The sequence below is a fragment of the Entelurus aequoreus genome, linkage group LG04 (assembly GCF_033978785.1).
Source record: "Entelurus aequoreus isolate RoL-2023_Sb linkage group LG04, RoL_Eaeq_v1.1, whole genome shotgun sequence".
NCBI classification, from domain to species: domain Eukaryota; kingdom Metazoa; phylum Chordata; class Actinopteri; order Syngnathiformes; family Syngnathidae; genus Entelurus; species Entelurus aequoreus.
In genome coordinates this window covers 51,987,850-52,015,349 of record NC_084734.1, presented here as the reverse complement: position 1 = coordinate 52,015,349, position 27,500 = coordinate 51,987,850, and the positions used below count along the sequence as shown (strand labels likewise).

The window sequence follows — 27,500 nt, the reverse complement described above, 5'->3', positions numbered from 1 at the left end:
TTTCAAACCTGCCACCACCTCGTTGAAGCGCTCCATCCTGTCCTTCAGGTGGCGCACTTTCACCAGGCCGTCAATTCTGAAGCACACAAGCGCGTTAACGTGTTTGAACCCTTAAGGACCAAAGTATTTCTTTCTTCACAAACTCCACCAAAGCTGGAATCACATATCATCATCATCATGGTGGAGCAGGCGGCAGGTAACCAGATCTAATAACCACCATCCTCCTCCACATGATGTCACATGGTGCCATGTGAGACACGCCCCCTGATTTTGACCTGTGTCACTTTGGAAGGTGAAGAAGACCCACCGAGGTTTGTGCTTGTTCTTGCAGAGCCACATGCGCACCGTCTTTTGCATGCTGATGCAAGCCTTGGTCCTGTACAAGATCTTGTTCTTCACTGTACACACACACACACAACACAAGATGCTGACTCATCACTCCTTGCAGGCTCCGCCCACACCTCCTAATATGGTACAAACAGCTAGTGCACGTTTGAGGATCTCACACACATGCACGCACACACACAAACACACTGTTAAAGTGTGATGATGGACAGCATGCACAACACAGGTTGACAATAAAGGGTGCAATCAAAAGCTACTAACAAATGCTATTAATAAATGCTACGAACACAGTTAAGTTGTATTTATTTATCATTAATTTTATTTTTTAAGTTGTCCCATTCTATTGCTGTTGTTATTTATTATCGCTTTTGTATTGTTAGTATTGTCTATTGCATTTTAATTATTATTTCTTACTCTTTTGGTGCCCTTGAGAGTGTTTTAGTTATCATTTCCTTTTGTAATCGAGCTACTTTGTCAAACAATTTCCTTGGAGATCAATAAAGTTTGTCTAAGTCTAATAACACTATGGTAATAACGCCACGCTAAATAACTAAATGCGCTTACGTTTGATGACTGACAGAGCACACCATTGGACCTTCTTCCAGCGGCTGTGGATGAGCCAGGTGTTGACCCGCTTTATGAGTTCTGCCAGGTGATCTGGGTCAGATTTCATGATCTGGTCGAACTCCGCAAACTGCACCCGGGTGAAAACAAGAAGATCATGTCCCCAAAGAACTGGCACTTCCCACTCAGTGACAGTGGACTCATCAGGTCTCACCTTGCCAGGTCGGAAGAAGACTCGAGTCAGTCCAAACTTGTAGTCGTTCTCATCCAGTCCCAGAGCTTTGAACAACGCCTGCAACACAATCAGCACCATGACAATCACACCGGTCTACAGGTCTCAAATTGAACCATTCACTGACTTTGCAGAAGAGGCGTGGGTCAAGACGGGTGAGTTTGGGGGGCATGTAGTTCTTGTACATGTTGTAGAGTTCATGGAAGGGAGCCCTGGATGGGAAGCCACCCTGCATGAGGTCCAGTACGGACACCATACCTGTTCAAGAAACACAGACCCAACACCTTGTTAAGGAACTCCTTTTAAGCTACCCCGCGGAAGAAAGTCTACAAATACAAATATAAAAAATCTGCTATAGCTACTCTATCAGCTCACTGATCATTAATATAAGTGTTGGTTAATAAATTTCTAATTTTTCTCTATCCTTTTGTTGTGGGGCTGACTGGCTCGTACATGCACATACATGCTAAAATCCTGCGCTGTTGCCATTTCGAATAAAAGTAGCGTATGGTTCTAACTTATATCGGTCAATAGACTCCATATGGAAACGCTAAAACTACAGCATGTCTGACAAGGAGAAGACACAGTCAAAGGGGGCTTGTGCCAGAGCAGAGGCGTCAAATTCCAGGCCCTCGGGCCAAATATGGCCCGTCAAATCATTCTTTTTTTTCTCTTTTTTTTTTTTTTTTTTTAATGTCCTGCCCAGCTTCTCGGGCAAATCATATAGCAGATGTAGATGCCCATATCGGCTGTTCAGATTTACTTTACAAAAAAGAAGTGTAGGATACTTCTCTTGTTGCCTTACTTGTATTTTGACTTTATTAAATGTATAAAGGAAGACAGAGGGGGGAATTGTGGGGACAAGAGGGGGATTAGACAGAGAGACAAAAACAACAACAGCAAACACAACAACAACAACAACAACAACAGAGCAACATCAGCAAATACGACATGTACAAATATGATGGTAAAAGTAATAGCAAATAAGCAGTTAGCGAAAATTAAAAAAAAAAAAAAAAAAAATACAGAAATGACAATGAGCATTATTACACTAAAAATGGAGCAATATGAATACCAATAGAAATAGTGCTATTGATAATAAACAATACCAGTACTTTACCTTTATTATCAACAATACAATTGTTCAAATGCAACAATACATATACGTAATGATAACTTGAGATACGAAAGAATGCAGAAAAATGGAGGGGAAGAAAGAGAAGCAACCTTAACCTTGTAGATTGTTATAGTAACAATAGGTTAAGCTTTGTCAGTGTGCCATGTGTTATACCCAGTTTACCCTAGGGCAACAACGTTAATATATGTTTGATGAAACGTGATTATGTGCATGAGTGTATGTGTGCATATGTACCTGTATATGTACAGTATGTGTATGTGTGCTTGTACAGTGAATGTATATGTACAGTATGTGTATATGTGTGTACAGCGAATGTATATGTACAGTATGTGTATACAGTATGTGTGTTTGAACAGTGAATGTATATGTACAGTATATGTATGTGTGTGTTTGTACAGTGAATGTATGTGTAGTATGTGTATGTGTGTGTTTGTACAGTGAATGTATATGTACAGTATGTGTATATGTATGTTTTTACAGTGAATGTATATGTACAGTATGTGTATACAGTATGTTTGTATAATGAATGTGCGTGTGGATGTACGAACTTTGAGTGTGTAAATATGTACTGTATTTATTTGTATATGTATGTGGGAGCGTAGGTACCTATGTATGTCTGCATGTATGTGTGTGAGTATATGTGAATTTGCATGTACAATACATTTGACTCCCAGTGTGTGCGGGAGCCAGAGTACGGCCCCAGCCTCCCCGAGAACCCATCCCACAAACAGTAGGTGTGGTGCCCAGGGAACCAGGGGCCACCGCCCCCACGCAGCCAAGCCGGACAGCGACAGGAACCCCAGAGCCTGGCCCACCGTGCCGCCCACAAGGGCCAGCAGCAGGCCGCAGACAGACGCACCCGGCAGAGGACAAGGCACGAGAAAAACAGGGGGAAGCCAGACCCCAAGCCAGCGAGAGACCACACCCCACACGGACAGAAAGGCGGGACGCCCCGCCCGAGGGGCCCAGAGACCCCCCGCAACCGGACGGGAAGACCGCCCCCGCCCCACCGGCAACAGGGCCCCCACGAGCCCCCCCCCACCCCCGGAGAGCGCGGCGAGGCCAGCCCACGGCCACCCCACCCAAGCCTGCCGCCACAGGACCACCCAGCACAGGCCCACAGGAACCACCCACCCCACCCGCAGGGACCCCAACGATGGAGATGGAACAACCAGCAACCGCCCCGCCGAGTCCCCCCCCCTGAGGTAGGGGAATAAATAAATAAAATAAATAAATACATAATAAAAATAATAATAATATTAATAAAATATATTTTTAAAAAAAAGGGGGGAAAAATAAATAAATAATTAAATCTATTTATAAAAAAAATAAATAAATAAAAAAAGAATTAAAAGAAGATCACAGACATGCTGACACACAAGGTCGCTACCCCAACAACTGGCCGACTCGCAGCACCTCGGAATATCGTCAAATCATTCTAATGTAGCTCGTCAAATAATTTTATTGAGCACCACCACTTCATTTTAAAGTGGCCCGCCAAATACTTTTATGTTGTCCGCCAGGTCATGTCATTTTTATGCAGGCCCCCACGTCATTCTATGTGATCCTGCATGTTATTTATTTGGCCAGCCACATCTTTTGTAAGTGGCCAGCTAAATCATTTTATGTGGTCCACCACATTATTTATGTGGCCAGCCACATCTTTTTGACGTGCCCCACCAGTCATTTTAAGTGGCTGACTATATCATTTACTGTAAGTGGCCTGCAAAAGGCTGGAAATAAAAAAAACACTTCCTGGCTAAATATAGTTCTTTAAATGTTGACAGAAAATATGTTGCACATGCAATTGCATTGATCTACACTTTATTATCATCTAACATACTGATCATTTTGTTTTTGGTTATTGAAAATAAACCCTTAACTATCTGAAAAGGGATAAGCGGTAGAAAATGTATGGATATCTAAAAAGAGCGTGAAGTGTTATGTTAATATTCATATATATTCACTGCTACATATGGCCCTCTTACGGCAGCCATAATTACGATGTGGCCCCAAATAAAAATGATTTTGAAACTCCTGGGCTAGAGGAAGACTTGGGAATGTAAATAGTAAATAAGACCGCCCACAAAACAGCACATTTTAAAGAGGCAGTCAGAAAGCACCTTAAAGATGGTCTGTAAAACAAAATCATGCGAATTTTTGACCAAAAAAACCCCACCATTAGGTGTTATGCAGACCACAAGCAAGTGTTTTAATGCAAAAAAAAATCATAATATGACCCCTACTGGTGGCATTTTAGCAGCTGAATGCTAGGTTCGAGGAACTACCAGACGTTCGCTGTTACAATTCGTACAACACTCATGCTATACCAGAAGACTAAACAACGCAGCACGCGTTATTTAATAGACGACTTAACAACGCAGCACTTGTGCTTCACTAGAAGACTAAACAACGCATCACTCGTGCTTCAACAGAAGCCTATTCCAAGTCAGCACTATTTCCTGCTTCCAAGGAGTGCAGACGAGTCTCGGTTTGCTCCTGCTTGGCTGCTGCTTTATTCGCTTTTAAATTATTGTACAAGTCTTGGATATAATTTTATCAATTTTCTTTTAAGTAACCCGAGACTCTCAGAATCATTTTTATGCTTTTTACAATCCATCTGACGAGTCAGCAACAACAACCCTCTCAACATGACTGAAGGAGTAACCCAAACAATGGCTCCCTGTGAAAACTGTTGGATATATCAGCAAGAAATGTGTGTGCTAAAAGCAAGGATTTTTTCCTGGAAAGCGAAAAAGGACTTCATGAGACACTCCCAGTGGAATACAGGGGTAAGAAGTCAATATTTACCTCCAGACCAAAGGGTGAAAAAACTGTTACGCACAGCTTGAAGCTGTGTAATACAGTGTTTTTTCAAAGACTCTGTAAATACACCTGCAATGAACTTGTTGCTAAACAGAAGCCAAGTCAGAATGTTGATATCCATGGCCGACATGTAATATCACCTGGAATAAAGTTGACAAACAGGTTTTTGCCACTGTCACAGCCAAATGTGACTGAGTATCACAAACAAAATAAAGTTGGCACAAGGTGTCAGACGGCCAGAGCACCTGTGCCAGGTGCCAAGGTCAAAAATACGCTTCTGCTTGGAGACGGCGCCATATCGAATGTAAACATAAACAGAGTGGTTACATGCAGCTTTCCGAGTGCCATTGTCTCTTACATTACAAAGCAGCTACCTGAGGTGTTGGCTAAACACCAAGGGATCAAACAGTTGATTGTGCATGTGGGTGCCGTAGACATCAGAAACCATCAGTCTGAAATCCTGAAGAAAGACTTTAATTAACTGTATTCAGAATGTTGATAAAGTGGACATATCTACATTCATCAATGGACCTCTCCCAAATATCGACAGAAGGATGAACAAATACAGCTGGCTGATTCATAGCGGTCCACAGCCTGTGACTCCAGAAGACTGCATTTTATTGACAACTTCAAGCTCTTCTGACAAAGAGAGGATCTGTTTCAATGTGCTGCATACATGATCAACCCTAGATTTATTGGTTTCATCAAGCCTATTTTGGTGATGTTCGGTGGGCCAAATGAAAAGCTTTGGTGAGCCAGGTGTGGCCTGCGGGATGCTAGTTGAATAGGCCTGGTTTAGGGTAACTCATAACAAGCAGTACTAAATATCGGATCTTCCATCCATCCATTTTCTACCTTTAAAGGCCTACTGAAATGAATTTATTTTATTTAAACGGGGATAGCAGATCTATTCTATGTGTCATACTTGATCATTTCGCGATTTTGCCATATTTTTGCTGAAAGGATTTAGTATAGAACAACGACGATAAAGATCGCAACTTTTGGTATCTGATAAAAAAAGGCTTGCCCCTACCGGAAGTAGCGTGACGTAGTCAATTGAACATATACGCAAAGTTCCCTATTGTTTACAATGATGGCCGCATGAAGTGAGAGAGATTCGGACAGAGAAAGCGACAATTTCCCCATTAATTTGAGCGAGGATGAAAGATTTGTGGATGAGTAAAGTGCAAGTGAAGGACTAGTGGGGAGTGGAAGCTATTCAGATAGGGAAGATACTGTGAGAGCCGGGGGTGACCTGATATTCAGCTGGGAATGACTACAACAGTAAATAAACACAAGACATATATATACTCTATTAGCCACAACACAACCAGGCTTATATTTAATATGCCACAAATTAATCCTGCATAAAAACACCTACGTGTTTGTTATGCTAGCTCCTAGCTCCTCTGCCAGCTCCTAGCTCCATAGAACGCGCCAATACAATTCAAACACCTGATCAACACACACAATCACTCAGCCCAAAAGACCGTTCACCTAACCCAAGGTTCATAAAGCTTATATATTTTTAAAAAGTTACGTACGTGACGCGCACATACGGTCAAGCTATCAAATGTTTAGCAGCCCAGGCTGCATACTCACGGTACCTGGTATTCAGCTGGGAATGACTAAAACAGTAAATAAACACAAGACATATATTGACTCTATTAGCCACAACACAACCAGGCTTATATTTAATATGACACAAATTAATCCTGCATAAAAACACCTACGTCTGTTATGCTAACTCCTAGCTCCTATGCTAGCTCCTAGCTCCATAGAACACGCCAATACAATTCAAACACCTGATCAACACACACAATCACTCAGCCCAAAAGACCGTTCACCTAACCCAAGGTTCATAAAGCTTATATATTTTAAAAAAGTTACGTACATACGCAAAAAAAAAGTTGCGCACATACGGTCAAGCGATCAAATGTTTAGAAGCCAAAGCTGCATACTCACGGTAGCACGTCTGCGTCTTTGTCATCCAAATCAAAGTAATCCTGGTAAGAGTCTGTGTTGTCCCAGTTCTCTACAGGCGTCTGTGTATCGAAGTCAAAAGTCCTCCTGGTTAGAGTCTCTGTTATCCGAGTTCTTCCATCTTGACTGCATCTTTCGGGAATGTAAACAAAGACGCGCCGGCTGTGTACTGTTGTTGCTGACTTCATTCGAAAAATACGTCCGTTTCGCACCGACAACTTTCTTCTTTGCTTGCTCAGCTTCTTTCTCCATAATGCAATGAACATAATTGCAACAGATTCACGAACACAGATGTCCAGAATACTGTGGAATTATGAAATGAAAACAGAGCTTTTTCGTATTGGCTTCAATGTGGAAGGCATACCCGTGTTCCCCGGGCTACGTCACGCGCATACGTCATCCTCAGAGGCGTTTCGAACCGGAAGTTTAGCGGCAAATTTAAAATGTCACTTTATAAGTTAACCCGGCCGTATTGGCATGTGTTATAATGTTAAGATTTCATCATTGATATATAAACTATCAGACTGCGTGGTCGGTAGTAGTGGGTTTCAGTAGGCCTTTAAGTGATAGATAATTTTTAATTAATAATTTTATATCCTCTTACAATCTCGATTTGAAGTTTTTAACCGAGACATGGCTCCACATAAACACAGCAAATGCAGTTCTGACTGAAAGTGGCCCACCTTAATTTAAGTATGTGTTTGAGACGCGACAAAACCAGAGGGGTGTGAGTGTTTGTGCTATATTCAGGGGAAATATCTGCACCCAAAAATTATTTGACAGTTATTGAAATATCTTGTGTGACATCATGTTTTTAAACTATTGTATTGGCGTTCTGTGCAAAAAGTGCACTTTAATTTAGTGTTGTTTTGATAAGTCATCTTAGTGACGTCATGCACAAAAAAGTGCACTAATAGCTTGTTTTAAAATGTCTCTGACAATCTTGCACTTTCTGTTTTGGAAATTACATGAATGTTTGTGCCACTGCTTAATAACAGTTTAATAAATACAGTTTTGGTCAATTGACTTAGTTGTGATTTCCTTCTCTGCCTGAAAGTTTAAAATGAGCCTATATTAATGCTGTATGAAGAAGAATGTTTTAATGTAGACACATAGAATCATAATACTGGTGTGATTATATGTATCAAGTGTTCATTCAAGGCTAAGGCAAAATATCGAGATATATATCGTGTATCGCGATATGGCCTAAAAATATCGAGATATTAAAAAAAGGCAATATCGCCCAGCCCTAGCGGTACGTCTCAAATATATAACGCTTCCTAAAATATATCAATCAATCAAAGTTTATTTATATAGCCCTTAATCACAAGTGTCTCAAAGGGCTGCACGAGCCACAACGACATCATTGGCTTAGATTCCACATCAGGGCAAGACAAAACTCAACCCATGGGAACAACGAGAAACCGTGGAGGGGACCGCAGATGTGTGGGGGGGTCTAAACAAAGTCGGCACTTGTGCTTCACCAAAAGCCCAAACAACGCAGACTCGTACTTTACCAGAAGACTAAGCTATGCAGCACTGGTGCTTTAACAGAATACTAGATACAGCATTTCATGTTTTACTAGAAGACTATAAACACAGCACTCATGCTTTACTTGAAAACTAAACAGTCAGCACTTATGCTTTACCAGAAAACTAAATGAAGTCAGCACTTGTTCTTCACTAGAAGTCTGAACAACGCAGCACTCATGCTTTACTAGAACATTAAAAAGTCAGCACTCGTGCTTTAAAGGCCTACTGAAACCCACTACTACCGACCACGCAGTCTGATAGTTTATATATCAATGATGAAATCTTTACATTGCAACACATGCCAATACAGCCGGGTTAGATTAGTAAAGTGCAATTTTAAATTTCCCGCGAAATATTCTGCTGAAAACGTCTCGGTATGATGACGTTTGCGCGTGACATCACGGATTGTGCGGACATATTGGGACACCATTGTGGCCAGCTATTAAGTCGTCTGTTTTCATCGCAAAATTCCACAGTATTCTGGACATCTGTGTTGGTGAATCTTTTGCAATTTGTTTAATGAACAATGAAGCCGCTATGTGCATGTCACGTACGTAACTTTGGGGAAATATATGTGCTGTGTGAACTTTACGGAGGTGAACGGTACTTTGGGCTGTAGGATTGAGTGTGTTGTGTGGGTGTTTGAGTTGTATTGGTGGGTTATATGGACGGGAGGGGGGAGGTGTTTGTTATGCGGATTAATGTGTGGCATATTAAATATAAGCCTGGTTGTGTTGTGGTTAATAGAGTATATATATGTCTTGTGTTTATTTACTGTTTTAGTCATTCCCAGCTGAATATCAGGTCCCAGCTGCCTCTCACAGCATCTTCCCTATCTGAATCGCTTCCACTGCCCTCTAGTCCTTCACTCTCACTTTCCTCATCCACAAATCTTTCATCCTCGCTCAAATTAATGGGGTAATCGTCGCTTTCTCCGAATAGCTCTCGCTGCTGGTGGCCATGATTGTAAACAATGTGCAGATGTGAGGAGCTCCACAACCTGTGACGTCACGCTACTTCCGGTACAGGCAAGGCTTTTTTATCAGCGACCAAAAGTTGCGAACTTTATCGTCGATGTTCTTTACTAAATCCTTTCAGCAAAAATATGGCATTATCGCGAAATGATCAAGTATGACACATAAAATGGACCTGCTATCCCCGTTTAAATAAGAAAATTTCATTTCAGTAGGCCTTTAACAGAAGACTGTAAGATCACAGCAGTCATGCTTGACTCAAAGACTAAACAACACAGCATTCATGCTTGACTCACAGACTAAACAGCACTCATGCTTTACTCGAAGGTTAAACAAAGTCAGCACTCATGCTTTACCAGAACACGAAAAAAAGGCAGCACTCATGCTTCAGTCAGCACTTGTGTTTTACCGGAAAAGTAAACAAGGTCAGCACTCGTGCTTTACCAGAGGACTAAACAATGCAGTACTCATGCTTTTCTAGAACACTAAAAAAGCCAGCAATTGTGCTTTACTAGAAGACAAAACAACGCAGCACTAATGCTGTACCGGAAGACTAAAATTCAGCATCCGTGCTCTGCCAGAAGGAGGACATGGGCATGAGGAAGACTGACCTGAGCACTGCAGCTGTGAGAGGATGTGAGCTCCTTCAAAGTGCTGACTAATCATCTTTGAGTTGGGTTTGATGCAGCGAATGAAACTGGAACCCTGCACACAAGAGGTCAACAGAGATCATGCAGAGGTCAACACAGATCATGCAGAGGTCATTGTTTAACAGGGGGAGGGCACACATTGGATGAAATAACAAATAAATGGATGAATCAATCAATGATTGAAGGGCTGAATGAATCAATCAATCAATGATTGAATGAAAAAATAAATTGATCAATTATTGATGTTTGAATGGCTGAATGAATCAATCAATGATTGGATGAATGAATGATTGAATAGATAGATGAATGAATGAATGAATGAAGGAAGGAATCAATCAGAGGTTGATTGACAGATAATAAATCAATGATTGATTATTTTATTAATGCATAAATGATTTATTGAATGTATGGAATAGGGATGAATGAATGATTGATTTATTGATTGTATGAATGAAAATAAATGGATGGATGATGGTAGAGTGGCCGTGCCAGCAATCGGAGGGTTGCTGGTTATTGGGGTTCAATCCCCACCTTCTACCATCCTAGTCACGTCCGTTGTGTCCTTGGGCAAGACACTTCACCCTTGCTCCTGATGGCTGCTGGTTAGCGCCTTGCATGGCAGCTCCCGCCATCAGTGTGTGAATGTGTGTGTGAATGGGTGAATGTGGAAATACTGTCAAAGCGCTTTGAGTACCTTGAAGGTAGAAAAGCGCTATACAAGTATAACCCATTTATCATTTATTTATTTGATTGAATGTATGGAATAGGAATGAATGAATGACTGATTGATTGATTGTATGGATGATGTTAAATGGATGGATGAATCGATAATTGAATGTATTGAATAGGGATGAATGAATGAATAAATAGTTGATTGAATGGATGAATGAATAAATGACAATGTATACATTAATAATTGATGAATGTTTGAATCAATGATTGATTGAATGAATTAATCAATGATTGATAGGCTCCAGCACCCCCTGAGTCCCCAAAAGGGACAAGCGGTAGAAAATGTGTGGATGGATGGATGAATGAATAGATTCACACTGACCGTACTGCAAAGTTTGTCCAGCAGGATGTTGAGCTGAGTCTGCAATCACACAAAACACATTTTTTTAAAAGTCCACGAACTGCTTCCTGTCTGCAACAACCCTAAATTAGCTTGTGTGTGCATGTAAGTGTATGAATATATGCATGTATGCGTGTGCACTCCAAATATGTGTAACATTTTTTACTTTGTTTTATTGCAGCAATTTGCTAAAATCAAAAAAGTTCATTTTATTTCTCATTAATGTACATTCAGCACCACATCTTGACAGAAAAATACAGAAATGTAGAAATGTATGCAAATTTATTAAAAATAAAAAACTCAAAAATCACATTTACATAAGTATTCAGACCCATCCCTCAATACTGTGATGATGCACCTTTGGCAGCAATTACAGCCTCAAGTCTTTTTAAATAAGATGCCACAAGCTTGGCACACCTATCTATGGGCAGTTTCACCCATTCCTCTTTGGAGCACCTCTCAAGCTCCATCAGATTGGATGGGAAGCGTTGGTTTTCAACCAGGATGTCTCTGTATGTTGCTGCAATTTATCTTTCCTTCTATCCCAACTAGTCTCGCAGTTCCTGCCCCTGAAAACCATCCCCACAGCATGATGCTGCCACCACCATGCTTCACAGAAGGAATGGTATTGACCTGGTGATGAGCGTTGCCTGGTTTCCTTCAAACATGATGCCTGGCACTCACGCGAAAGAGTTCAATCTTTGTTTCATCAGACCAGGGAATTTAGTTTCTCATAGTCTGAGAATCTTTCAGGGGAATTTTGGCAAACTTTTTACTAAGAAATGGCTTCCGTCTGGCCAATATACCATAGAGACCTGATTGGTTGTTTGCTGCAGAGATGGTTGTCCTTCTGGAAGGTTCTCCTCTCTCCACAGAGGAATGCTGTAGCTGACAGAGTGACCATCTGGTTCTTGGTCACCTCCCTGACTAGACTAAGATGAATGCAGCAATGTACAGAGACATCCTGGATGAAACGCTTGCCATCCAATCTGATGGAGCTTGAGAGGTTCTGCAAAGAGGAATGGGTAAAGAAGAATGTATGAAACTGCTCAAAGATAGGTGTGCCAAGCTTGTGGCATCATATTCATAAAGACTTGAGGCTGTAATTTCTGCCAAAGGTGCATCAACGAAGTATTGAGCAAAGTGTCTGAATACTTATTTACATGAGATTTGAGGTTTTTTTTTAAAATAAATTTACAAAAATGTTTACATTTCTCTTTTTTTCTGTCAAGATGGGGTGCTGAGTGTACATTATGAAAAATAAAATGAACTTTTTTTTGCAAATGGCTGCAATGAAACAGAGTAAAAAATTTAAAGCGGTCTGAACACTTTCCGTACCCACTGTGTGTGCGTGTGTTTATATGTTTGCATATGTGTGTTGTGTATACTGTATGTCTGTGCATATTGTGCGTGCGTAAGTGTGTATGTGTGCGTCACATATATTTGTGTATATATGTGCGTGCGTGAGTTAGTGTATATACTGTATTTGTGTGCATGTTAATGTATTTGTGAATGTATGCGTGCGCGTCGTATGTTTGCGTTGCATACTAACGTGTATACGTGTGTGTGTGTGCTGTATGTGTGCGTGTGTGACCTTGAACTTGTTGCCAACACTGATGAAGCCAAGTTTTCCCGCCCTTTGTTTCGGATCTTTAACGTTGTTGGCGTTGTCAAAGAGCTGGCGGATGAAGCTGTCCTTGGACTCGCTGACCAGACACTCCAGAGACATGTGCAGGGCGTCATTGTTCTTCTCCACAAACTTTGTCTGAGGCCCAACAACATGAAGAGTGAGCGCTTGTGTCATTGATAAACACGTCTGCACACACAGACTGATTGTTCAACACACACCGTTTCGTAACACACGGCTCCTGCAAAGTGTCTGATGATGAAACCTTCATCGTCCCTCACGTTTCTGTGGACAGCCAGCTTGGACTTCCTGGGTACCTGAGAAAGGAACAGGAACAGAGACACAGACACACACACGAAACAATAAAATCCAATAGTTGTTGAGATTAGAGCTACAATAAAGTTCAGAAACATGACAATATTGAAGGACAAACAAGATGTTGATCATGACAGGCACTTCCTGTTTCCTGCTTCACTCACAGTCAGACGAAAGTGGTTCTTGTGTTTGCTGTGGACCGTGTCTGTGAAGTGCTGGTCGCTGGGCTGAGGGAGGCGGTTCTCCTCATCTAGGATGTCCAGGATGCCCAACACCTTGGCCTCCACCAGGTCTGCAAGCACAGGATGTCACACTTTGTTGAAGGCTGGGGCAGGGACTCATTAAAGCGACATCATCAATCAATTAATCAATCAATCCTTTATTGCCATAATACTGCTCTCATGTCAGAGTTCAAAGTGGTTTTCCTACCTATGCAGTCCTGGTTGTCCACATAGTGGACCTCATTGACTCCCAGGCCCTCCTTCTGGTACAAATCTTGTTCCTGGAACATAAAGCTTCATCAGTGATGATGATGGAGGTACTAAACATTTGGGAGGGGGGTGTCATCAGGGCGACATCTGGTCCAAAATGCTGCCAAGGGACATTAGTGCTGACATCAGCAGAAAGTGTGAAGTACTACAAGGTTCTAGAAGTTTCTGAAGGGTGTTCTGACCTCTTTGAGGATGCGCTCGTTGAAGAACTGCTGCAGCTTCTCGTTGCAGTAGTTGATGCAGAACTGTTCAAAGCTGTTGTGTTCAAAGTACTCTGCACAAGAAGTGACATCAATCAGCCGTGACACGCCGTCGAGAGAGCGGGCGAGTAGCGAACGTGTACACACCAAAGCCGGCAATGTCCAAAACTCCAATAAAGTTGGCAGATGAGTCGAACGGGAAGCACTGGTTGACTCTGGTGACCACATGGTCAAAGAGGCGGCTGTACACAGCCTTCGCCAGAGCGTCACGAGCATTGTTGGCCTGCTCCACTTTCAGAGGAACCCTGATAACCACAAAACACAATAACCACCAATGTTCCCTCTTAGGTGCACGTCTGATCTATCTATACCACGCTCAAAATAAAATCCAACCTAAACTCTAAATAAAATAAACACAGTATATTCTGTACAATTTTGCAGTGCAACTTTGTGAGTGACAGGTGACAAGCGGCCACAACAGAAAACATTTTTTTCGTCAACACTGTTTAATTATTGTGACATCTGCTGAGACACTTTGAGGACAAGGAGATTCATTATCAACTAATTGAGAAAAACTGTTCATTGTCGACCATAACCACACCAAAATACATTAGCAAAAAACTACGATGTAGCAAAACTGGTCATTTTCTGCCACACAAACCACAAAAAAAGGTCACCTCAACAGCAGCCGCACTCCCTCTCTCACTTGCGCCAACAGACACTCATCAGACTCAGCCACTGATGCGTTCAATATCACGAACAGTCAGACAACTCCAATACATACTGTACATAAACTGTAACTGTCAGGTTGTTACACTATAATGCGGCTCACATGCAGCCAATCAATGTCAATTACAGAATGTTATGCGTGTATGTTGCTGTTTTGGAGGTCATCTTATAGCCAGTGTTAATTTTGATAGCAGTTTTTAATTTGGTTTTTAGTCATAGTCTTTTGACAAAAATGTATTTTAGTTTTTGTCTAGTTTTAGGCAACGAAATTACAAAACATTTTAGTCAGCTAAATTGACGGTAAATTTAGTCGACTAAAATACAAAGTATTAAAGATAAGGCCTCTTTAAAGTTTATTTGAAAGCATCAATATTTAGACTAACTGCAAAAGTAGCATGATCCTATGGTCAAGAATGATGTAGTTACCGGTAGTCATTTTTTGCTCCACAGGTCAATGCCAATAAATATATTTCAGGCACTTTTTTTTATGCTATGTCTCTGGCAAAGCAGGTGTGTTGTGAAAGGGAGCTATGATGCATTTCTTCATCATCATCATCATTTGTTTATGAGCGCAGGAGAACCAGAAGCAGCAACTACACTTTAGTGGCTAGGCAATTTTCACCATCCATACATTTCTTACCGCTAAGCTTTATCTAACAGTTGTGTAGCTGTCACGATTGATCGCTCGCCTGCTAATGGCATCATATAGCGTCAAAGGTGTACAAGAGGTACAGGACAGCACAGGACAGTGTACAAGCAACAAACTTGTTGCTTGTACACGCTGAGGAAGGGTTTCGCCTAAAACGTTCGTGTGGTAATAAAAACTATAGTTGGAGTGCTGTCCTGTACCCTATGAACACATTTTTATATTTTTTGAGCATTCAGCACCCATTCATGCCTCTGACGATTGAGTGTTTTTTTGGACTTCTGGTCATATAGCGTCAAAAATTAAATCAATCAATCAATCAATGTTTATTTATATAGCCCTAAATGGTGATTTTGTTTTGTAGTTTGTCGATGCTTGGTGCTCATACAACAAACAACAAATGTATGTTTGTATATTGCAAATTTTTTGTTTTTTTGTTGTGTTTTACTTTGAGCTGTATGTAGAAATGGCATCGCTGAAGTGGCAGCTGGTTGCATCAGCTCTGTGATCTTTTATTGTCTTTTATGTCCTTTGTGTTCTTGTTTTCACCTTATTTGGGTGGGTTTTTTGTATCTGCACTGCAACCACATTATTTCTCCACTGTGGGATGAATAAAGTCTATCCTATCCTTTGCTTGTGTTCCAGCATACATCCGTAGTGCAGACTTGGGCATTCTGCGGCCCGCGGGCCACATCCGGCCCTTTGTGCGTCCCTGTCCGGCCCGCGTGAGGCCAATCATAAATTACAAAATACATTTTAAAAAGTATCTATGTCGAGTGTGCAATACAACGGTGCTGCTTTTGTTTTGAAAAGCGTTATTTGTATTACTTCCGTGTGGACGTATGCGCGTGAGTGAATGTGAACAGCGGCAATCACAAATTAAAATTTAAAAAACATCTATGTTGTGCGCGCAATACAACTGTGCTGCTTTTATTTTGAAAAGTGTTATTTATGGACGTATGTCCGGGTGTAACCTGTGAGTGAAGGTGCACAGCGACAAGTGATGCACGGTTTACCCCCGAGACACTAAAAAGAGAAAAGTTGATGACGAATGCCGTGTTTTCAACAAGACATGGACTGCCAAGTATTTCTTTCCAGAAATTAAAGGTAAAGCTGCGTGCTTAATTTGTGGTACACAGCTTGCTGTGTTTAAAGAATATAATTTGAATCGCCACTACATGACGAAGCACGAGGAAAAATACCGGAATCTGTCCGATGAAGAGCGCGCAAGGGAGGCTGATGCGTTGATGGTAAAACTGCAAACCCAACAAGGACTTTTTGCCATATTTCACACCCCCAGAATGCAGCCGTCAGGACAAGTTTCGTCATTTCTCACAAAATCGCTAGAAAAAGTAAGGCGTTTTCTGACAGAGAGTTTATTAAGGAGTGCTTATTGGACTCTGTTGCGCTGATATGCTCGGAAACTTGGAGCTTCAGCTGAAGAACAGAACGGCCGACTTTGACTGTTTTTCGCTGGCTTTGGATGAGAGCTGTGATGTACGTGACACTGCCCAGCTGATCATCTTCTTACGTGGGATAACTGCTGACTTTCAAATCACGGAAGAGCTGGCAGCCATGCAGTCAATTAAAAGGGACAACCACAGGTAATGACTTGTTCACATAGGTAAATGCGTGTTTGGACATGTTAGGACTGAAATGGGACAAGCTAGCAGGTGTGACAACAGATGGTTGTCCAAATCTGACGGGGAAAAATGTTGGACTTTTAAAGAGGATGCAGGATAAACTTTAAATTAACCCTGTGCAGAAATTGACATTTTTGCAATACATCAGGAAGTTTAGTGTAAGACAGTGTTAAAAATAAAACCATCAAAAGCAATCTGCTTTTGTATAAAGTTAAGTTAGGTTAAATGAAAGTATTATTATTATTATTAATTATTATTATTTATCTTACGGTATATCAAAAATAATATTGAGCAACATTTAATTGAAATATTTTTGATGTGGCCCTCCAGCAGTGCTCGGGTTGCTCATGCGGCTCCCGGTAAAAATTAATTGCCCACCCCTGCCGTAGTGTTAAATGGGAATTTTTTAAGGGGAACTACATGTGATCTTGGGGTACAAAAAGGGACATCCTGGACTAAATTTCCCCAATACAATTTTTTTCACACTTTTTTATGTAATAGGAAACTCTATTTATATTTTCTAAACCAAAATTGATGCATTTTTACTAAAACCAATTATTTATTTAACTGCAAAATAAGAATCTTAATATAATAACACATTTATCAACCTTACAACACAACTTCCACCGGGATTTGAACCTAATGCCAACTGCTTTGCAAGACAGGCACTATTCCACTGCGCCGCTTTGCATGGATTAATGTCAGGAGCAAAATGCAAATGAAAAAGTTGAAATCCGTCCTCGCACCTGTGCTCCCTTTCTTTTTTCCTACTTGCACTATTTCTAGGCGAACTGTACAGCCCTGATATAATCTATCTTCATCATAACCACAAAGCATATTCTACCTTCCTTCTCCAAACACCAAGTAAGCATCTTGTTTAAAATTATGAATGGTAGAATGAATGAATGACGGTATGTAGGAATGAATGAATGGATGAATGAATGAATGAATGAATGGAAGAAGGAATGAATAAACGAAAGAATGACCGAATAGAAGCATTAATGAATGAAAGAAGAATGAATTAATGAATGACAGTCATGTTTCTGTTCATACTTGATGACAGTTCCTTTGGCGCCCCCTGCTGTGGTCAGCATCACCCTGGTGGTCAGGCTGACTCTCAGGTCGTCGTCCGCCAGGCCCAGCAGCTCGGCACAGCAGTCTAATGTTTGGCTGGATTGCTTTTTGATGGCACAGCCGCCTGCGAGACGATCACACACATTTGTCAGCACACTCAGCAAAACATGTTACGTTTTTAAGTTGATGCATCCAGTCGCTCGCCTGAGGTGCTTCCGGCCTCCTCAAAGTCAATGTTTCCCAGATGCAGCACGCCCGCCACCACACGGAACAGGTCCAACTTTTCTGTGTCGTCCAGACCGATTTTCTTCATGGCCACGATCATGCGGTTGAAATCGCCATGATCGTCCAGCAGCGGGTCTTTTAACGGGCCCGACTTGACATGCTGCGCGAGCACAATTGACACACATCAACAGCAGAACCATAAAACCAAATGTGACTTGTTCTAGTTCTGTGCAGTAGAAATAATAATAAACACTAGCTGGAAGTGGTTCACGTTTCTAAACTACAAAGCAAATCGTGCTCTCCTCGTTCCATTTTCTACACACAACCAAAGTTCTGATTCACTTTTGATGTTCTCAGCCCAGCAGTTCTTACTTCGGACTATCACAGCAGTGATGCCCAACCACTGTGCTGTGGCACATTAGTAGGTCACCAAAGATCATCAGTGGTCCTATTCTCCCATGTGTTTAAGTGAAAAAAGCTGCACAGCATTCTAGCCCTCAACCAACAGTGCATTCCAGAAAGTATTCACAGCGCTTCATTTTTTCCATATTTTGTTATTTTGTGCGTGTGTGTGTGTAGCATGCTTAGCCATTATTTTTCCTCTATACCTCCTACTTAGAAGAAACCTATTTTATTTTCAGCCACGGTGGTGAGGATCAGCACTGTGGATAAACAACCTGTTGTTTGCAGTTTACTCTGAAATTGGAGCTGGTGTTCTGGCAAGACACGCACCCTCCTGGAAATCATGCAACTCCTGCATGTGTGTAATTGGGAATAAAGAAATTACATAACATCTCCCTGAGCGTGCATCCCTTTTGAAGGAATCTTTTACACGAGTGCAATCTTTGGCATGTAAACACTGGGACACAACTGTGGTAAAGATTGGTTAAAAAAGACATATCGGTCCCTGATCGGGACATCTCTACTACCTACCTACTGAAATGACAAATGTCAGTGATTACAAGAACAACAACAGAGTCACTCAAACTTGGTGACCTTGATTTTGGAGCAATACAATTTAAAAACTACAAGAAGTCTAGTTCGCGAAAAGGCTGTGGATTAGTTGTGTAGAAGAAGAAACGGGCTGATGGAACGGAACTTCATTCATCACTTCCACCACTGTGGAGGTGCTCACCCGACTTGGAACAGAACCAACAGCAGACACAATCCAACCCATCAAAACCTTCTTTAACAACCAGCATGCTTTAACCAGGGCACGCTCAAGGAGCGGTGCTGAGATCATCTAGTTATGAAAAGTGTGACTTTTGAGCTGACAAAGAGGGGGAGCCAGATGAGAATGAACAACGTGTGAAGAAGAGGCAGAATCTCTAATGTAAGGCAGAGCCAAGTCCACAAGGAGGTTCTGTTCTTTTTTTTTTTTTTTACAGATGGTCCACGCTCACACACGTTAGTCGGAACAACATGGACTCTACCTCTGGACTTTTACGGTTCTGCAGGATATTCTTGTCCGTGTCTTTGGAGGCAAAGAAGCGAGTGCATCCTCGGTTCAGGTACTGCAAGACACACAAGCCACTGCTCACACATCTTTATGAAACTTCAGAACCACTGACCACCATTTTGTGATGTTCCTGCAAAGGTGGTCTTTAGAATTCTCACTCATTTGAAGGTCAGGTGTTTTCCTACCCTGAACGTGTCTGGCGAGCTCAAGTAAAACTTTTGGCGTATGTCCTCAGGAGCTCCTGCACACAGTCTGTAGAAGATGTGATAGTTTCTCTCCTCTGAGCTTTGCACACAGATACGCGACTTCTCCAGCAGGTAGTGTGACACGAAACCGCCCACCACGGAGTTCTGCACACACACACACACACACACACACACACACACACACACACACACACACACACACACACACACACACACACACACACACACACACACACACACACACACACACACACACACACACACACACACACACACACACACACACACACACACACACACACACACACAGTGAAGGTGAACTTTGGCTATCTAAATAAATATGAATAAACAAACAATTTAAGGTTTTTGATATACTTTTTCATTAAAGTGGATTTCCACAAATTTTCCGAAGCGGCTGCTGTTGTTGTTGCGCACAGTTTTAGCGTTCCCGAAGGCCTCCAACAAGGGATTGGCTGATCGGGACAGATCCACAAGAGACACACACACACGTCACACACAAGACCAGAAGAAATGCAGACTTATGCAAGAGATGATTGACAGGTGAGTGATACCCTCCACTATCCTCTCGTCGATGTCCTGGCCCGTTCCATAAGACGATGTGAGGTACCTGTGGGCACAGCCAGGTTGATACAGTGTTTCCAAGGCGCTGCATCATCATCCTTACCTGAGGACAAACTTAGTGTTTTCAGTCTTCCCGGCGCCAGACTCCCCTGAGACAATGATGGACTGGCTCATCTTCAGAACTTTCATGTCCCTGTAGGCCTTATCAGCTGCACACACACACACACCAATGCACACGCACACATACACTGACTTCCTTTTAGTGGCCAGATGACAAACTACATCAGGAAATGGTAAATCCTTCAAGACAAGGGTGTCAAAAGAGCGGAGTGGGGCCGATTTTCAAAGTGCCTGCCCCCATTCTTTCTTCTTTTTTATATATGAAGTTTGTAAACACTGTGTTCTACACCATTTCCACTCATTCTGACCACATTTAGGGATAACTCACCGATGGCGTATACGTGCGGCGGGAGTGTGCCCAGTGACCTGCCTCGATACTGCTTGATGGTCTCTGGCGAGTAAAGCTTTGGAATGTCATAGTATGGGTTGACGGCGATCAGGATGTTGGCCACAAACGTCTGACGATAACAACACACAAACATTGCATGACCAAACGCGTGCCAAAATAACTGTAGCTATATATGATGCACAAAACAATGCTGCACTTTCTCCGCCAGTGCGTATCACTGTCTCAATCGTCATCATCATCATCAACCTCATCATCCGAACAGGGTATTTGTGAATAAACACATTCAGACAAAACCTTCATTTCAAGATATTTGTGGTATTGCAAATTAAGGTTTCTGCAGGTATCAGCAAATCAAATGTAATGCTTTCTAATGCAACTTAAAACAAATGTAATGCCTGTGTCCTACCACAGATAGTTATTATAAATAGTCAAACCCACTTGTCTGTATAGATAAAATTGGAAGCATTTGACAATAATAATTTGGAATAGTTAAAACGTTAACATCAACTCTTACTCACTAGTGAGTTAGAATTTGCTCACAAGACTGTTCAATTGGAGGATTTGTATTTATTGATTTTTTTCTTTAGTGGTACCAGCAGCTCCTAGCTGTGGTGGCAACAGCAGAAGTCTCTGTTGGTCATGCACAAATATTTGGCACTGTTAACTGCTGCCTGCCTTTGATTGCCGATTTGTGATTAGCTAATAGCATGTGTGATTTCACCACATTAATGCCTGTTGGGCAAAATTTGTAGGATGGTTTGCACACGCCTCTATGGGTTCACAATTGACAGGCTTTAACAATGTTTTGAAAAGTTAGCCAGCAACCTACTTTTGCTGAAATTTGCATTTACCCATTTTCCTGACATGTATTCCTTTTCACGCTTTCATCACAGCATAAACACATTCACAGGATGTAGCATTCCGGTGTTCTGACTTTGTGCACCGGCCAAAGACAGCAGAGGTGTGGACTCGAGTCACATGACTTGGACTCGAGTCAGACTCGAGTCATGAATTTGATGACTTTAGACTCGACTTGACAAAATGTAAAGAGACTTGTAACTCGACTTAGACTTTAACATCAATGACTTGTGACTTCACCTGGACTTGAGCCTTTTGACTTGACAAGACTTGCTACTTTCCCCAAAACCCAAAGATTAAAAAGCTATTCAGGAGCGCTCCGTATCTTTCATTGTGTACGCGTGTGTCTGTCAGCGTGTGTGCTGCCTGTCAGTACAACATCCGATCAAATTACATCCACGTTGTTTTCATCTCACATCATTCATCCAATCAAATTGTAGGACAACCAACGAAGAAGAGCTGTCAAACAACGCGCCAGTGAGGAAAAATTATGCAAAGATAGTTTCGTTCGGGTATTAAAGCCACGAGTTGGTCAACAAAAAACGAATTGCAGTATGCAAAACACGCGGTTCGAAGATTATAGACAGAGACGCAACAACTTCCAACTTCGTTCGACATTTGAAGTTGCACAAAGAACGGTAAGTTTTGAATGTAAGCTAATGTTTATTGGCTAAGTAACGTAACTTTTATTTGCTGTGTAGTTAAATCAGTGAGGCTGCAAACTCACTGCTAACGTTGTTGCAAACATAGACATCTTATAAGTAGACGCAGCATCGACCGCTACTGCCTACTGGCGCTGACGAGACGCGGGGCCGCCATCTTGGAGTGGTGATCCGCTCCACTCAGTGCAATTCATTTGGCAGGAGCAATGAACTGTCAGCGCATTTAATTAATCTTACCTCACTGAATACCACTGATTTTCACGCGTTTTTTTTCATACGTGTAGCTATGATAAAGGACACATGTTTTGGTGTGTTTTATTATTCATCATCATCATCATCATCGGCGGTCACTCGAACGAGTATGACGATCCTCCTGGTAGGGGTGTATCCCTTTATGGAGGATGCCTGTGCGTGACTTAGTTTAACGTGGGAAGACTGGAGCACAGAGAGTCACCACACGATCCTTAACAGAATCGGGTCAGGGTCCAGTGGCATGGAGTCCAAGACGACTGGGGACCCTTTTCTGCCGCAGCCTTCTTCCGCCATCGCAGCCGTTGTGGTAGTTCTTAAATCTACCGTCTTCCGCCTGCTCCGCCGTTATTCATAGTTTGCTTAACAGTAATATAATAATCTTATATGCTATAAGTGACCAGACGTCCGAGATCAAAACTGGAAATATAATCCCAGAGAAGGGGGAAAAAACGGTCAGCTCAGGAATCGTTTCCCTGCAATTTCAAATGCACTTGTTTTAATAAATAAATACAGCGCTCTAGCCTTTAAATAGACCCCCCTTTTTTAGACCAGTTGATCTGCCATTTTCTTTTTCCTCTGCCCCCTCGCCGGGTTATTCCGGTTCCGGTGACCATGGATGAAGTGCTGGCTGTCCAGAGTTGGGACCTGGGGTGGACCGCTCGCATGTGCATCGGTTGGGGACATCTCTGCGCTGCTGACCCGTCTCCGCTCGGGATGGTCTCCTGCTGGCCCCACTACGGACTGGACTCTCACTGTTATGTTAGATCCACTAAGGACTGTACTTAGAGGGAAGGTTACCCACATATGCGGCCCTCTCCAAGGTTTCTCATAGTCATTCACATCGACGTCCCTTATGTGGGCTCTGTACCGAGGATGTCGTTGTGGCTTGTGCAGCCCTTTGAGACTTTTGTGATTCAGGGCTATATAAATAAACATTGATTGATTGATTGATTGATTTAAAAGTATACACAATCTGTGTAAATATATTAGTCTGTGGTTAAAAGGATTTGAAAGGACTCGAAACTCAAAATGCAGGACTTGGGACTTGACTTGAGACTTTCCAGTCTTGACTTTGGACTTGACTCGGGACTTGACTCGGGACTTGAGACTTACTTATGACTTGCAAAACAATGACTTGGTCCCACCTCTGATAGACAGTAGACAATTAAATGGTTTCCCCTATCAATCATCACACTGTACTTCCAATCAAAATGATCAAATGTCTATACAACCAAAATAAATTGTCAATAACAATGTTTTTTCTATCAATTGTGAGAAGCTCCAGCCCTGATCGGTAGACCTCACTCCCTGACAACTTTAACAGCAGTGCTGGTTACAGAGTTGACAGCTCAGGCTTTTAGCTTGGGAGTTAGCAAGCTGCACTCTCCTTCGAGTCCCGGGCTGACCAGAAGCAGGGGCTTAACCAGGTGAGTAAAACACCTGGGCCAATAATTTTGCTGGATGATAAATTGTACCACAAGATATTGCCAATAAACAACATTATTGCCGGCATTATTTTGTGACCCACTTAAGCACTAATGCAATCAAATATATAAAATTAATAATCTTAATAATAATAATGCAAGTAACCCTTTCAATCCCAGTAAACTTGTCATTACTGTAGTATTTTTTGACTATTGTAATTTGAAGGTCAATAACTTAATCATCCTAAATAAGTAAACAAATAAAATGGACTCATAATCTCTATTAGGAAAAATTGCACTTCAATTAATATTGACCATCTTAAAGTGCAGTTTTTCCCCCAAGTTGTAAAAACTGGGTTGGGATGTTTTTTGTGTTGTATTTTTTGTTAAAGTTAAAGTTAAAGTACCAATGATTGTCATACACACACTAGGTGTGGTGAAATTTGTCCTCTGCATTTGACCCATCCCCTTGTTCACCCCCTGGGAGGTGAGGGGAGCAGTGAGCAGCAGCGGTGGCCGCGCCCGGGAATAATTTTTGGTGATTTAACCCCCAATTCCAACCCCTGATGCTGAGTGCCAAGCAGGGAGGTAATGGGTCCCATTTTTATAGTCTTTGGTATGACTCGGCCGGGGTTTGAATTCACAACCGTTGCCAAAGACATCACGGCATACTTGTTCATTCGTCTGTCCGTGTTGATGGGTTCATGTTGCTCATTCAGTTTGAAGATTAAATAATCAATCCCACATCATCTTTTTTCTCTCATAACCTCTGTTACTTAATTAGCAGTGCTTCTCACTAGTGAGTCACGAATAATTAGACGATGTCTGTGCATTCTGTGTGTTAGCTAAATGCTGAATTATACTCTCGCGTCACGTAGCTTATACACACAACGCGTCTTGCTCCTCCCCCTACGTAAGCTCCCGAAGACCTTGACGTGCACATTAAAAAAATCTGTCAGGATTCACTAATGATAAAAAAGAAAAACAAAACTTACCACATTCTAAAATACAGACAATTTCCATCAGAGACAAAAATGAAAACATTTCTAATATGATGCTATGATACTCCCTGCATGCTTTGTGTGCCGGACAGCAGTGACATGAATGCAAGACTAATTCCTCAAGCCATAATTCGCAAGTTTGAAAAATACAAACATTAAAAAACATATGTTCTGTTACTTAATTTGTTGTTATTTTTGGTCTAAAAAATTTAACTTTTAGCAAGTCACAAACCGTCACTGAGTGTTTGTGCTTTGAATTGTCTTCTGTTTTACTAGAATTTCTTTGGTTTTGACGTCCTTGCGGTTACATGGATGTATAGTTTGTGTATCATGATAAAAGCGTCACAGCAGTTGACACAGCAACGCAAAGGAGAGCGAGCTTACAGATTCAGCACGTAGATAAATGGTAAATGGGTTGTACTCGTATAGCGCTTTTCTACCTTTTTAAGGAACTCAAAGCGCTTTGACACTATTTCCACATTCACCCATACACACACACATTTACACACTGATGGCGGGAGCTGCCATGCAAGGCGCTAACCAGGACCCATCAGGAGCAAGGGTGAAGTGTCTTGCTCAAGGACACAACGGACGTGACTAGGATGAGAGAAGGTGGGGATTGAACCAGTAACCTTCAGATTGCTGGCACGGCCACTCTCCCAACTTCGCCACACCCTCCCCAAATGTGATGAGAATGTTGACATTTGCTATTCTTGTTGTTATTGTTTAGCAATGAGAGGCAGCAATAAACAGAGTGAACACTCACATAGATTTTGTCCTTGCTGTATCTGACGCGCACATTGTTGAGCAGTGTGGCTTCGTTGAGGTACATGAGCGAACCTGAGGTACACAAGACGAGAACATCTTCAGCACAGCATCACTTAGGGCAGGGGTCGGCAACCCGCGGCTCCGGTGCCGCATGCGGCTCTTTGACCACTCTGATGCGGCTCAGCTACATACTTGCCGACCCCCCCGATTTTCCCAGGAGACTTGTGGATCTCAGTGCCTCTCACAGATAACTCCCAGTGGAAATATAATCATATTTACACTCTAATTACTATATAAAGGAAGTGCCCTAATTGCACTGCAATAATTGTCCTCTATAGCATTTACAAACAGTGTGCCAGTCCGGCCACATGTTGTATGTAGCTTTTACTTGCACACATAGGGAGACAGCAAAGCATACTTACTCATCAGCCACACAGCTTACACTGACGGTAGCCGTATCAAACAACTTTAACATTGTTACGTTACAAATATGCGCCACACTGTGAACCCACACCAAAAAAGAATGAAAAACACATTTCTGGAGAACATCCCACCGTAACACAACATAAACACAACACAACCAATACCCAGAATCCCATGCAGCCCTAACTCTTCCGGTCTACATTATACACCCCCGCTACCACCAAATCCCCCCACACATCAACCCCCCCCCTCTCCGTGCGTTGGTTGCGCGGAAGAGTTAGGGTTGCATGGGATTCTGGGTATTGGTACCGTCAGTGTAAGCTGTGTGGCTGCTGAGCTAGTACGCCTTGCTGTCACTTACGTGAGCAAGCCGAAACTGCATTGTACATGTGGTCGAGCAGGTACACTGTTTGGGCAGACTGAAGAGGGCGCCAAAAGCAGTGCCATCACGCCCTTATATCCGGTAGTCTCCCGGGAAAAATGAGAGGGTTGGCAAGTATGACGCTATCCAGCGCCATTCATTCAAAACTCGCGGGCCGCACTAACATCAAATTTCCACATTATAGTGCATGTCAGTGCGTGTGTCTGAGACCCCTGGTTAACATAGCACAAAGCATTTAAGCTTTGTATGCTGTGTTTTTCATTTTAAATTTAAAAAAATTTTTTGTGGCTCCCATTATTTTCTTTAATTTGTGAAACCTGCCAAAATGGCTCTTTGAGTGGTAAAGGTTGCCGACCCCTGACTTAGGGACATCAGAGTGACTCACAATTGTCCTCCACATGCTTGTTGACGTCATCCTCAGCAGGAAAGACTTGACTGATGGCAGCCAAAAAGGTCTGCAACAAAAAAACATTCAGTCACGTTAACAGGTATTCAGCTTGGTGGGTGTGGTCAATCAAATAATGACAGCCTAATGTGTAGTGGGTGTGGCCAGACAAATAATGATGGCTAATGTTTTTTTTTCTTCTCTTGCTGTGCTGCATTCCAGACCTAACAAAATGACACACAAAAGCTTTGATCATGTGACATAACCATGCTGTGCTTATTGGCATGCTGATGCTTGATCGTACAGTGCATCGGGAGATTATTCACAGTGATTCACTTTTTCCACATTTTGTTATGTTACAA

At 42.0% G+C, this 27,500-nt stretch overlaps 1 protein-coding gene across 3 annotated transcripts in view; it reads right to left on the bottom strand.

The window, feature by feature from the left end:
• myo6a (myosin VIa) overlaps positions 1–27,500 on the bottom strand; it is a 46,452-nt gene that overhangs the window by 12,910 nt on the left and 6,042 nt on the right. For all 3 annotated transcript variants that reach the window (XM_062045235.1, XM_062045233.1, XM_062045234.1), the window contains exons 3-25: positions 27,139–27,208; positions 25,947–26,020; positions 20,963–21,092; positions 20,618–20,723; positions 20,505–20,560; positions 20,308–20,405; positions 19,912–20,076; positions 19,701–19,781; positions 18,247–18,427; positions 18,022–18,166; positions 14,098–14,255; positions 13,933–14,024; positions 13,689–13,761; positions 13,424–13,551; positions 13,166–13,261; positions 12,912–13,082; positions 11,300–11,338; positions 10,207–10,300; positions 1,269–1,399; positions 1,124–1,201; positions 910–1,039; positions 308–398; positions 1–76 (exon numbers count right to left, since the gene is read on the bottom strand). The exon at positions 1–76 is cut by the window's left edge and continues 75 nt beyond it. In XM_062045235.1, the coding sequence (XP_061901219.1) occupies positions 1–76; positions 308–398; positions 910–1,039; positions 1,124–1,201; positions 1,269–1,399; positions 10,207–10,300; positions 11,300–11,338; positions 12,912–13,082; positions 13,166–13,261; positions 13,424–13,551; positions 13,689–13,761; positions 13,933–14,024; positions 14,098–14,255; positions 18,022–18,166; positions 18,247–18,427; positions 19,701–19,781; positions 19,912–20,076; positions 20,308–20,405; positions 20,505–20,560; positions 20,618–20,723; positions 20,963–21,092; positions 25,947–26,020; positions 27,139–27,208 (2,463 nt within the window). The remainder of the gene's footprint in view (positions 77–307; positions 399–909; positions 1,040–1,123; positions 1,202–1,268; positions 1,400–10,206; positions 10,301–11,299; positions 11,339–12,911; positions 13,083–13,165; positions 13,262–13,423; positions 13,552–13,688; positions 13,762–13,932; positions 14,025–14,097; positions 14,256–18,021; positions 18,167–18,246; positions 18,428–19,700; positions 19,782–19,911; positions 20,077–20,307; positions 20,406–20,504; positions 20,561–20,617; positions 20,724–20,962; positions 21,093–25,946; positions 26,021–27,138; positions 27,209–27,500) is intronic.